This window comes from Sciurus vulgaris (assembly GCF_902686455.1).
Source record: "Sciurus vulgaris genome assembly, chromosome: 3".
Lineage (NCBI taxonomy): Eukaryota > Metazoa > Chordata > Mammalia > Rodentia > Sciuridae > Sciurus > Sciurus vulgaris.
In genome coordinates, this window is record NC_136463.1 from 14777317 (window position 1) to 14790385 (window position 13069).

Sequence of the window (13069 nt, forward strand, 5' to 3'; positions counted from 1 at the left end):
TAGAGTGTCAAGGACACACACACACTGAGAGCTTCCCAATTAATCTGCCAATTGTGCAATGATTTCTGCCCTGTGCTTGGGGTTAGTCAGGCGTGGATGGGGAGCCAGGAACACCTGCTGGCATTCAGGACTCAGGTCAGCTAGCCCAGACTCAAGGAAAAGGGCACAGAATCAATGATTTCTGCAAAGAAATATTTTCATGGGCTAAGGTGGGTTCTTTGGGGGAGACTCTGGGGTTTCTGCCTGGGATGAGCAGGGGTCCTGGGTCTTTTCTCAGGCAGGAAAACTGCAAGAGACAGGCTCCTAAACAAATTCCATTCCAAGGCTGACACTGGCCTTGGTCTCAAGTCAGCTTGGAATTAAAAGCACGGGATTGATTTAGCCTTTACTTTTTGAAATTGCCTTGAACCAAAGAAACAGCTGCCCACTTAACTGACTGATCTGGTTCGTACCATTATCTTCGCCTTCATCACTCCCACTAACGAAAATCACATCTGGCTAAGAGTCAAAATGTGGTTTATCTGGGAAGTGATACAAAATCTCTTTGACCAAGAGAACACCTCCTCCTTCTCTCTCCTCTCCTCTCCTCTCCTCTCCTCTCCTCTCCTCTCCTCTCCTCTCCTCTCCTCTCCTCTTCTTCTCTCTCTCTTTCTCTCTCTCAAAAGCATGAAAATATTGAGCTTTCTTTTCTCTCTTTTTTAATGGGTGTGTAATCTTCAGGAAAGTCAAATGTGGTTGTGATGACTATTACTATCTGGTGTGCACGCAGGCACCTTACCCTGACTTTGGTTTTCCTTTCTCTTTTAAAGCCAAGCAGATGCCCGTGGAGATGTCCAGGTCAGTATCCTTGTAAGAGGGGAAGCTGATTTTGTGGGCACGGGTGGACTTTGTCTGTAGGGAGAGTCTGGTCATTAGGAAGTTTTCAGTGGTTCTTGGCAAGGTCAGAAAAAGAAGAGCTGTGTGTGTGAGTGTGTGTGTGTGTGTGTGTGTGTGTGTGTCTGTCTGTCTGTCTGTCTGTCTGTCTGTAGAAGATTGCCAGCTGTCCTTCCATGGGAGAGAATGGCTTTATTCTGAGATTATGTCCTTCTTATGCTGTTATTTGTGAAATCCTCTTTTCTGTACCAAATTATAATGGTAGTAGAGGGACATTTAAAATTTTTACTTGGCAAAATAAAATTGACCTTTAAAAAAATATTATTACTCTCCTCTCCTCTCCTCTTTACTATAATTGAAAACTGAAATCCAAGGGTATAGAAGTTATTGCTGTGCTGTGGAGAGCAGCCAGCACAGGAGAAGATTCAGGAAGTTAAGAGCAACAGATCCAGAACTCTTTGGCCCTGACTCTTATTTTAGCAGCAGAAAGTTCGGTCAAATAATCTTAGAGCTGAAAAACTTGTTAGTTTTCCAAATGGAAGAGTGAAGCTTTTTTTCCTTTGGAAAACTCCTTCTGCTTTCTCGTGATCTTCCTTTGCTGATTTTGTTAATTTGAGGTTAGAGCAAAAACAAAACAAAACAAAACAAAATTATATATTTTTTTTCTTTTTTCTTTTTCTTCTCATTTTCAACTTTCATTTCAAGGCCAGCAGCACCACTTCTGAACTCCAACAACGAGAAGGTGTTGGATCCCAATATTGAAGCCAACAGCCATTATGGTAAAGTCCTGGTTTCCTTCAGTTGCCAAGAGTTTTACCAACCAAAGTGGGTGGGGTTACAGTTAGAAGGGAAACCTGGCTTCCAGCAGGGGTACTTATCTAATCAGGCATTAGACGGTGAGCTAATAAGCAAAACAAAAACTTTAAAGGAAAGGCAGAACATTTTATTCTGTTTTCACCACCTTCTAAACTTCCTGTTAATGAAACCTGGAGAAGACCCTAATGCCTTGTAGCCTTCAGATACTTTGAATACTACCCATGAGAAAACAGCGTGCACTTGGAAGGTAGGGACCAGATATCAGATTAAAGCCCTGGTAAAACATCTTCTCAGGTGGAATATTAGATGCACAAGATACTTGTGTGTTTTTTTGTTTGTTTTGCGGTACTGAGGATCAAACTCAGGGCCTTGTGCTTGCAAGGCAAGCACTCTTCCAGCTGAGCTATCTCCCCAGCCCAAGATACTTGTTGTGAGGCTCATCCCAAGCTTACAGGTCTACTCAGTGGCATGGGTGACTAGTTCCAGCAGTTCTTAATCCTGTTACGTCCATGATAAAGTTACCCAAGCAATTTAGCAACCCCAGCCAGGCTATAATTATGTCACACAAAAGTTCTGTCTTAAATCATATTTGGAACAATTCTCTGTCTTTATCAGCGGTTTGGGGAATAGAATGCCCAGGTTCTTTTCTAATTCCATAACAGTGTCTCACAAAATAAGGTATTTTTAAGATGTATATTTTACAGGGAAATAATTTACTTGAGAAAATAATACCTTTTTGGTATAAGGGGGGCCCTGTTGGTATTTGTATTATTGCTACTAAATACAGCAGTGCTTTAAATGAAATGTCAACATTGATTTATATTAAAATATAGGATTTTGTTCCAATTTTTCAAAATGTCAGAAGTACTCCAATTCTTATTCTCTTGTCTCTGCATGGATTTTATGATTTTCATAATCATAATACTAATTATAGAAAACCATGTGTTCTTCAAGAATAGTATTTATAACATTTGTAAGAATTCTTTTAATAGCAGGGCACGGTAGTACACACCTGTGATCCCAGTGGCTCAGGAGGCTGAGGCAGGAGGATGGCAAGTTTGAGGCCAGCCTCAGCAACTTAGCGAGGCCCTGAATGACTTAGTGGGACCCTGTCTCAAAATTAAAAATAAAAAAGGGCTGGGAATGTGGATTAAGTGCCCAACTTTACTAAAAAAAAGACAAAAGTACTAGCTTTGGTAGCACATGTGCTAAAAGTGAAATGATAGAAGATTATCATGGCCACTAAAAAAAAATAAAAATAAACAAAAACCTTTTCTGTGTGTGTGTGTGTGTGGTGCTGGGGACCAAACCCCGGTGGCACATACTAGGCAAGTGCTCCACCACTGAGCTATACTCCCAACCCCAAACTTTTTTGTCTATGCCCACTAAGGTGATATCTGGAGAGACTGTTCTCTAACCAATCTAATTCCCTAACCAGAGCCAGTTACTTAACCAATATCCTTCATATTTATAGTTGCTGACTGGTCCCTTCCAGAAAAGGAATAATTTAGAAATCAGGCTGTTGCTCACATGGAACAATTCTGAATTCCAAATAATCACAAACAAAAGTGCCGCTCCCCCACCTGTCATCCTACCCTTAAGATGGTTGGGGTCCCACTGGTGTTATGGATAGACCACATAGCAGGTCAGAGGGGGCCCACAGGGAGACCCAGGAGGCCCAGAGACATGACTGTTTGTCACTTATACCGCTGAAGAAGTCAAGCTTACTTACAGGCATTGAATTTTTTAAAAATTAGAGAAAACTCAAATTTCCATTATCACTCATCCTAATTAATGGTTATTTTTCAACTAGGTTATGGTGATGATGTCGGAAATCATGCAATGAAACCATTAAATGAAAATAAAGGTAATTATCTAAGAGTTTTATTAGAAACTTTCACATTTAAAAAGACCCATAAGAAAAGAAAACTAAAATTTTAAGGTGATTAGATAATCTCCCAGCCCTCTTGATGACCCCGTGACTAACTGGTGTGTAAGATGGAGATAATTAGTTGCTTCCTTCCAAGATGCTATCTAATGTCCTTAGTGATAACCCAACTGAATAGGTGAATGGGTTATTCCTAAAAGCAATGTCCAGATTCAGAGTGGACTACTGAGTAAGGAAGCAGATGTCCTTTCTCTTGGGTAATCAATTTGGAAATTCTATTTATTTATTTATTTTTGGTGCTGGGGATTGACCCCAGGGGTGGCTTTTACCACTGAGTTATACCCCCAGCCCTTTTTGTTTTTGTTTTTGTTTTTTTTTTTTTATTTTGAGACAGGATCTCACTAAGTTGCTAAGGCTGGCCTTGAACTTATGATCCTCCTGCCTCAGCCTCCCAAGATGCTGGAATTATAGATGTATGCTACCAAGCCTAGCAAACTTGGAACTCTTTCAAGCAATTAACAATAGTGTGCTTCTGCTTAAACTCAGAGGAGTCAGACTAAATCATCAAGTTGCTTTCCCTACTAAGCTACCATCATGGTCGCTAAAACTCCTAAAGATGTAAAAGAATCCTGGAAAGCCTGTTTTTGTAAAGTATCCTTGACTGCAGAGTCATTGTGTAGTTGCTGGTGAGAATTCCTGATTCTTTAAGCCTTAAAAACAAAATAATAGGGCTGGGGTTGTGGCTCAGTGGTGGAGTGCTTGCCTAGCATGTGTGAGGCACTGAATTCGATGCTCAGCATGTAAGTAAATAAATAAAATAAAGGTCCATTGACAGCCAAAAATATTTCTAAAAGAAAAATAATATTCTGAGTTGAAGACAAATCGATTCTTGCAGCACCCTGAGAGATTTCATTACCTTGTATGCCTCAGACCCGCAAAGCATTTTGGAGCTGGTGAGCCTGCTACCCGAGATCCTTTCCTGCATGCTGGGGGTGGTGTAGGAAGCATCACAGCATGGAAGGTTGAGGCGTTTGGAGGAAGCCCAAGTGGGAGTTCATTGCCGTGGCTGATCTTGGGCTGTTTTCTGTAACCACTGACCTGTTTTAAGTCCTCTCACCGGGACCTCGGCAGCAGGCTCCATCCACGTCCCTGTGAGAGGGGTGTCCCAGGTCAGTGCCAGGCTCCTCCTGCCTTCCCAGATGGAGGTTTCTTGTCCACCTAAAATGGAACTCCACCTGTGTCTGGCCACCCCCTCGATATTCAGAGGATTTTATTTTTATTTTTATGTGGTGCTGAGGATCAAACCCAGCACTTCACACATGCTAGGCAAGCGCTCTATCACTGAGCTGCAGCCCCAGCCGCAGAGGACTTAAATGACTGGAATGAAAACCTCTAAGGTAGCCCAATACCCCCAAAGAAGATGCTGTCTAAACAGGGTGCTGTGGTTCCTTTGAACAGACTCTCTGAGCTCGGATGTGGAGTACACGGAAGTGGAAGTGTCCTCAGTGGAGCCTCATCAAGGTAAGCCCCCCACAGAGGGAGCCAGACTCATGCTTTGCTCTTGGTTTGGGTATAGGCACCACAGTGGGGGTGCTGTGCCCAGTGAGAAGCATCTCTCAGAAGGGAGGTGTCAGCAGATCTGTGGGATGTGCCTAAGGCAGAGCTATAAAATTGTAATAACCATTAGTTACGAAGAGTTATGAAGCTATTAATAACAGGTAACCCACGTTGAGCATTCACTACGCATGTGCCAGGAGATGGCTGAGGGCTGAGCAAGGTGTTCCTCTGGAAGGGACCCTGAGGGCAGCCTCACCGTGAAGTGTTCCATTTCTCCCACAGGTAGCCCCATGGAGTGTGTTCCTAAAAAAGTGTCCTGTGCAGACCGAACAGGTGTCAATCAATGCATGTTTTAAGGATTAGAGATTTGCTCTTTAGAGGGTCGCTTTTGAAAGCACAGAATCCCTTCCAGCGTGAATGGTGGCATTGGATTTATGCCTCAGCTTAAATAAAAGTAAAGTGCCAATGAAGTGAAAATGTGCGCTGTCATCTGTCTTGGGCAGGCCACCTGGAAGTCCCTATCTCTGCTTCAGTGCTGGGAGATTGACAGAAAGTGGGCCAGTCCATAGCAAACACCAGAACATCAATCTTGGTTTCTTTTGGCACCGTTAATAAAACATGCTTCTCCTAATCCTCCTCCTCCTCAGCTCCCCCAGAGCCTCCTGCATGCTCTAAGGAAATAGCCATCCAGAACCTTCTGGCCCTGCTGGGGCACTCCTTAGGACTGTTGCCATCCATCTCCCTTCCTGCTGAGGCTACAGCCAGGCTGTTCTCAGCCAGGCGAGCCTGGGCAGTTTTCCAGGCTGGGTCTGTTGTCATTAGCCAGAGCCATGTGGTCATGGCGTCCTGAAGCCATCTCTTGTGCTATGATCTGGGAGGAGTTTTGGAGTCCTTCCTTCTTCTCTTGTTTAGCATGATTCTGGGCACTGTGTCAATGGGTGTGTGGGTAGAACTTTTCTGAGAAAGTTATCCTGTGTAGCCCCTGGGCTGCATGCCATAGGCTGGGCCCCTTGCCCATGGTTTTCCATCAGACTAGTCCCTGGAGTTGTGGATTGCTCCATCTGCACAGCTACAAGTATCCCACTTCCAAGTCCCGAATGGACTCAGGAGGGGTGAGGGACATGGCAGGCTTGAATTTCTCCTCCTTTTCATTTTCTTATAAAGTGATTGACGTATTGAAGAGCAATGGAGACCCATGAGGGATCTTGCCGCTGTGCAAGAAGCAAAGGCACAGAGTCTCTCCCTCACAGAAGTATCTCCTAAGTGGGAGTCAGGAAAACAAGGAAGCAAAGGAACAGATCCTATCAGATGATTATAAATGCCGAGAAAGAGCAGAATGGGGTGGGCAAGAAGACATAAAAGGAAACACTCTTTGAGGGCTGGCATTTAAGCTGGGTCTGAAAGATGCAAAAGAGGTGGTCCCCAAAAGAAGGGGGACCCGGGAAATAGCATAGGGTATGGCAACTCAGAGCTTGGCTCATTTAAGATCTGTAAGGAGGCCTGTGTGTCTGTAGAGAGACAGACGATGCGGATGAAGCTGGGGAGGGTGGAGTTGTGGCTGGCACGTGCAGGCCCTCGCAGGTTTTCTTTGCATCCTCTTCTAAAAGGATTAAGGCGCCTTTGGAAGGCTTTAGCAGGTTCCACTGTTCTTCTAGAAGGATCCTCTTGGTCAGCATGGGAAGTGGGGCAGGCATGGAAGTAGAGAGACTGGTGTGTAATCACCAGGCAGAGGAGACAAGGGTGGGACCAAACTGTTAGCAATGAATGGACTCTAGATATAGTTTGGAGACAGATCATAGCATGTGATGAAAATTTAATGTCAGGACAGAGAGACAGAATCACTGAATGTTCCTGGATGGAGCACCTGTAGGCACGGTTGTGATGTCTGAGGTTGGGAGGAACAAGTTCCTGGTGACATCCGATTCAGTTGGTGGAGTTTGACATGCCCAAGAAACACCCAAGAGGAGAGAGCATAAGGTCTGGTGTTCAGAAGGGAGCCGGTGAGGGCTGGGGAGGGTGGGACTGTGGGGTCCCTTGGTCCAGCCTGAGCCTGGCATGCTAGCTCCGTAGCTCTGCATCCTGGGTTGGCCCTGTGAGTGACAGCTTACTTCTTCCTAAGGGGATGTCAGGCTCGGAAGGAAAGGGAATGGATAACAAGAAGGTAGGGCTATTCAAAGATTTTGAATGTAAATGGAAAAACACTGCTGTCCTCTTGGTAGTGCTCCAGTGGACAGTGAAACCAGAGGACAGGGGAGATGGGGTTCTGCACATTTTCTGTCTGCAGTAAACAGTGACACTCCCCTGCCACCCTGGGCTCCTGGCACCAGACCTCAGATCCTCCCACGGAGGGCCAGGTCCTGCCTTTGCTTCACAGCTTACTGAGCCAGGGTGGGTAGAACTATGACAGCCACCGTGGTGCCTGGGAGGCTTTAGTGTAAGGAGCTGAAGGGAAGAAGGAAGTAGTGTTCTGCCCTTGGAAAACGTCCTTTTCCTGTTCTTTTGGGAGATTTCTAGATGGGGTGAGGGAGAGGTGATTGCCCTGGGGGTTCCCTGCCAATTGGTGCAGCTCCAGGTTGTAGTCAAACCAAGTCGTTGCCTTTCCCAACCTGCACAAAGGTGCCTCGTGCATATTGTGGGACCTGTGTAGAGCTGGCACCAGGGTCACTGGGTGCCAGTGGGGAGATTCCAGAGGACTCAAATTGAGTTTTCTTGTCCCAGCCTCTCTGTGAGGCTAACTGATAGTGGAGAAGGCAGCCTGAGCCCCCAGCGTGGACCCCTCGCCTTCCCATGGCAGGGAGTGGGGCATGACTAGGTGAGGGCTTAGTGGGCCCAAGGCAAGTGATAAGTAAACTTGACCTGGTCTTGGCCAACTCAATCCCCTGTTCTCAAGGTCTCCCCTCCTCCAGCTATAGAGGAAGAATGGGGACCTCGTCCAGCTCTAATCCTTGCTGGCAGCTGACCAAGTGGTCACAGTGGGTGGAGGAGGGGCGGGAAGGAACTCGTTAAATCTCGGTTTGCTGCATGTTTGCTCTGAGGCCGATTGCTGGGAAAACCCCATGACGCTGAACCATCTCTGTCTCCGTTAACATAGAAAAACAGAAGCCAGAATAAAGCACCATCCGGAAACACTGCTGACAGCAGAGACAAACAGCCGCTAGCCTGGTTTAGTCATTAGCAGGCAGCTGCTGCCACGGGCTGCAAGAGGAGGGGAGCCAGCCATCAGCTGCACCCCACAGTCTGCTGAGCTGGGCAGAAGAGGCAGCAGGCAGCAGGAGAGGCCAGGGTGCAGCTCAGCCTGGAAACAGAAACCACCCCCGCTGCCCTGAGCTATGAGGTGACAGGGAGGGTGTCAGGTGTAGTTACTCAGGTCCAGAAAGTGTGTCCCCAGGGTGATCAGAAAAGTCTCCTGGCCACTTCTGTGTGCTCAGGACAGTGGCGTCTCAAGGTGTCCAGGCCCCCAGCTCTCTACCCCTAGCCGTGCCCCTTCTCCCCTAACTCCACTGTGAGTCTGGGTCAGAGGTGAGCTGGCAGTGACCCCCATGCACGGCATCCTTTGTCATTTTTCACAGCATTAAGCGCATGAGCACCCTGTGCCCACCTGCCTACCTCATAGCCTGGAACTGCTGAAAGCTAAGACCAGATCCAACCACCTTTTCCTCCTCCACGGTTCAGGGCACACAGAGGCACCCAGGGTTATGTTGAATGGTTGACTCGACCAGGCCTGATGTTGAACAGAGGAACCCTTGGGGGTGTGGAGAATCGCTCAGCAGATTTGGGGCTCCTAGAACTTCCCTCTGTGCCACCAAAGTAGAGTGGAGGGTTGTGTGGGCATCTCTGCTGTGCCTCTTGAGTTCTTTTGAAGCAGTGTCCCTGTAGTAGTTGGCCTGGTACCTCTGCCAGTGTACTGACCTCCAGCTCCTGCCCGAGGGGAATCACTTTAATGTCTTCAGCAAGGCCTTTGCCATTCCAAATGCCCCCCAGTTCCACTGTGGAGACTGGGCCACCCCCGGACCTTTCCCTGGCATGTGGGCCTTCACTCAGGAGCCACACATACTCAGCGTCCAGGAAAGAGATTTCAGTCCCAACACCCATCCCCAAAGAGCGCAGATTCCTCTGGCAGCATGTTCTCTAGCTGGTAGATGGAAAACCTCAGGGACTGGGCAGATTATGCCAAGACCTGCCTGAAGCTCAGGGGGTCTGGTGGAGACACCTGCAGGACATTGACCAGTGCTTGCATTGTCATACCAAACTATGGCAGGTGCCCCCAGGTGACAGTGCAAGGCCTGGGAAGGGGAGGTGCTCAGGACCTGAGCCACCACCCTGGAGGAGCTCAGGGCCCACCTGAGGAGACAGTGGGAACAGAGTCAATGTGCTGTAGGTAAATGTCCCCAAAGTGTTGTGGGAGCACAAGGGCCCAGGTAGCTGGCAGGGGTACGAGCAAATGGGTATGTGGGTGTGCGAGGTGTGCACACAGGGGTGCAGGGACAAAGCTAGCCCAGAGTTTTGGAGGAAAGGACAAAGAGAAAGGACAGTGTCAGTGTGGATACGTGTGGGGTCAGGAAGGGAGAAGGCTGTCCCCAGAGCGTGAGTCATAGAGGGTATCACAATGCAGTTAGAATCTCTGGTACACCCTAGCCACTGCCCTTAGGAGAGAAATGTCCCCCGTGATGGCAGGAAGCATCTTACTCTGCCCGGGGCTCCCCTTCCCCATCTGTGAGAGGAGAGTGTTGGCCCTCTCTCCAGGGGGCTTCCTTTCTACAATGAGACTTCCTGGTCTTTTGAGCAAAGATGAGCTGGGGGAAGTGGCCAGGTTCCATCCTGTTTCCTCAGGGTTTCTGGGTGTCTGGGTGTGCCCTTTGTGCCTGAGTGTGGATATCATGGTTGAGTGTGTGCATGCCCATAGGTACACAGTTTGTGTGTACCCACTGTGGGGTGTGACCATGTGTGTCTACACACTGAGCATGAGTGTGTGTAGACACAGTGTGTGTGTGTGTACATGTTTGGTTGATCTGCACCCCAGGTTGGTGGTCTTGTCCTCTGTTCTGAAAGGATCTAACCCCGAGGATCTCAGCCCCAGTTGCGTATTAGAATCCCCTGGGGAACTCTTAGAGACACCAGTGCCAGGGCACACCCAGTTCGGTGAGACTCCAGCTACCCCGTCAGCTCAAATTGGAAGTGAGCCAGTCCTCACAGTCACTGAAAATGCCAGGCTGCACCCCAGAACTCAGGACCCGGTTCTGCTCTGGGCTCTGGGGGATGGGGGCAGAGCAGCTGGCACAGGGTTGCCGTGTCAGGGAAAGGGTGGGTTGCCGAGCTGAGGGCTGCAGGCCTGTGCAGAGCCCCTCACCTTGGCCCCTCAGGTCCAGGGATCCTCTGCCCTGGTGGCCCTGCCCCACAACAGCCTGTTGACCTCCTGCTTCCAGCCTGTGAGTGACACTGGGTAGGCTGGGATCTTCTGAAGTCAAGGAATAATGAAGTCACTGGTGCTTCTGGCTGTGGCCACTGCCGGGGTGGGTGGTGGTACAGCCATGGGCAGGCCTGGGACCCAGAATCAGCTACTGACTTGTGCCTGGTCCCTTTTTCAGCTCTGGAAACAAAGGGGACAGAGACGGTGTACAGTGAGATCCGGAAAGCCGACCCCAGTGAGTGAAGGGCCCCTGGTTCTCTTGAGGTGGGGGGCTAGAGTCACAGATGGGGCCGTGGAGGTGGGCAGGGGAAAGAGGAAGCAAAGGAGGTTGAAAAGGGTGCCTCCTCTTGTACCAGATTTTCTCTTTCTCCCCGCCACCTGCACTGCTGTGTATGACGTCAGGGAGCGCTTGCCAACCCTGAGAGAGGCCACGCTGCACAGCCCAGGTGAGGCCAGTGAGCCTCCCTGCTCCCTCGTGGGCTCCCTTTGGGGCCGAGGCTCCCCAAGGCCTTTGACAAAGGCAAGAGCTGTGCTTTAAAGTTGCTCAGGAGCACCAGGCTTTCTCGGAGTGGACTGCTTTGGGGCCGGGGTGGGCTTACGCATCTCTTCCACTTTCTTTGCTTTCTGCCCAGCCTGGAGTCAGCCCCCCTCAACCCCTGCTTCTCCCTGAAGAGCACCTTTGAAATTGGGGAAGCTAGGGAAGCACCCCCAAATTGCACTTTTTATAGAATTATTGTATTCACTTCTGGTGAAATGAAATCCACAAAGACCTCTTTTAAATTCTGAAAGTAAATCAGCATAAACAGGCATAAACAGGGCTGGGGATGTAACTCAATGGTTGAGTGTTTGCCTTTCATGGACAAGGCCCTGGATTCAATCCCCAGCACTGCAAAAAGGAAAAAAACCCACAGAGTTACAAAAGGCATGTACTTTTAGCTCTGAATCTCTTGCTTTGCACAGTAGACCTCTGTGTAAGTGAATTCTTTGAAATGGAGTCTTTAACACAGCTGAGGAACAGCTGTTAAAAGTGGTTACCCAGGACTGGGGCTGAAGCTGAACAGTAGAGTGCTTCCCTCACACATGGGAGTCACAGGATTCGATCCTCAGCACCACATAAAAATAAAGATATTGTGTCCATCTGTAACTAAAAAAGTATTTTTAAAAAAATGTGGCTATTCAGAGTGGTCCATGAACTAGCAGCAGCAGCAGCAGCAGCAGCAGCAATCTTGGCCAGGCCCACATCTGCTGAATCAGATTCTCCAGAAGCTGAACTCAAGTTCTTAGGGTTTCCTGATGTTGCCCACATTTGAGAAGCACTTTTATATTTTTTTTTTTTTTTTCTTTTTGGTACCAAGGATTGACTCCAGAGACCCTTAACCACTGAGCCACATCCCCAGTCCTTTTTATATTTTATTTAGAGACAGAGTCTTGCTAACTTGCTAAATGCTTTGCTAAGTTGCCGAGGCTGGCTTTGAAATCACGATCCTCCTGCCTCAGCTTCTCAAGCTGCCAGGATTACAGGCATGCACCACTGCCTTTAAAGGAACCAGTCAATGACCTAAAGAGCCTACTTTTTATCTCAAAAAGTGATCATTCATTAATTCATCTTTTTTTTTTTAAAGCATATTCATGAGGAGAGCAGAAACAACCACTTGTGGAACTTAACACTTTTGAAAACCTTTGCTGAAGAATTTTTGGTTCAAGTGCCTATTTTTTTTTTTTTTAACATATTCAGAGCTATCAAAACATAAATTCAGAAATAAATGCTCTACCACTGAGTTACATCCCCAGCTGTGTTTATGCCTTTGGGTTGCTTTTTCTATTTGTCTAGTAAAACAGAAAAGTCAAAGGTAAGGTAGAGTTCAAGGCTGAACCCATTGGTCAGTTGCATAAAATGCCTCATCAGTTTCCTAATAGTTCCCTGGATTGCTCGCGCTCTTGGGTCAGTGCTGAAGTATTCACTTTCAGTTGCTTCAGTTATTGCAAAAACTCCTATCTGAGCACTTACTGTATGTACTAAGTGGCCTGTGCACATCATATCTTTTCACCCTCACAACAAATCCCGTTTTGCAGAGGAAACAAAAGGGGTGGTTAGAACTTGCTATTTATATACCATCCTAACAAGGAACAATAAATTTATAAAGTAGGTGACAAAAGAAAGGGAAAGGGCTTGAGGCTTCCAAGGGGAACAAACGGGAAGGTAAATATCTGGGGAAGTCAATGGAGTAGGTTTGCTTGTCCAGGTTCATCTTGGCACCAGCTTCTCCATCTTCATGGCCCTGAAACTTCCCTGGGAGGAAGCCCCCATGTCTCAGAAGTTCCTTCTTTTAGTCCAACAAGGAAGCCCTGGGGAGGCTCCTTTTTGCATCTGTTGATTTTTCTTTGACTCCAGCTCAAAATAAGCCAAAGTGGCACATTTTGGAGTAGCCTATTCTGATCTCCTTTAGGGCAGTCAGCTGATCAAGCAGGTTCTCTTGGGATCCTATGGCTGGTTCTAGATTACTCAGTCCTGGGCTGTCACAAACTGA

The 13069-nt window shown here is 47.6% G+C and overlaps 1 protein-coding gene across 12 annotated transcripts in view; it reads left to right on the forward strand.

Moving 5' to 3' along the window:
* Positions 1 to 13069, forward strand: part of PECAM1 (platelet and endothelial cell adhesion molecule 1) — a 70378-nt gene that overhangs the window by 46470 nt on the left and 10839 nt on the right. For 6 of the 12 annotated variants that reach the window (XM_079131589.1, XM_079131581.1, XM_079131579.1 and 3 more), the window contains 5 exons: positions 810 to 837; positions 1579 to 1652; positions 3503 to 3556; positions 5036 to 5098; positions 10720 to 10776. In XM_079131589.1, the coding sequence (XP_078987715.1) occupies positions 810 to 837; positions 1579 to 1652; positions 3503 to 3556; positions 5036 to 5098; positions 10720 to 10776 (276 nt within the window). The remainder of the gene's footprint in view (positions 1 to 809; positions 838 to 1578; positions 1653 to 3502; positions 3557 to 5035; positions 5099 to 10719; positions 10777 to 13069) is intronic. The other 6 variants (XM_079131585.1, XM_079131587.1, XM_079131584.1 and 3 more) reach the window with 3 other exon arrangements.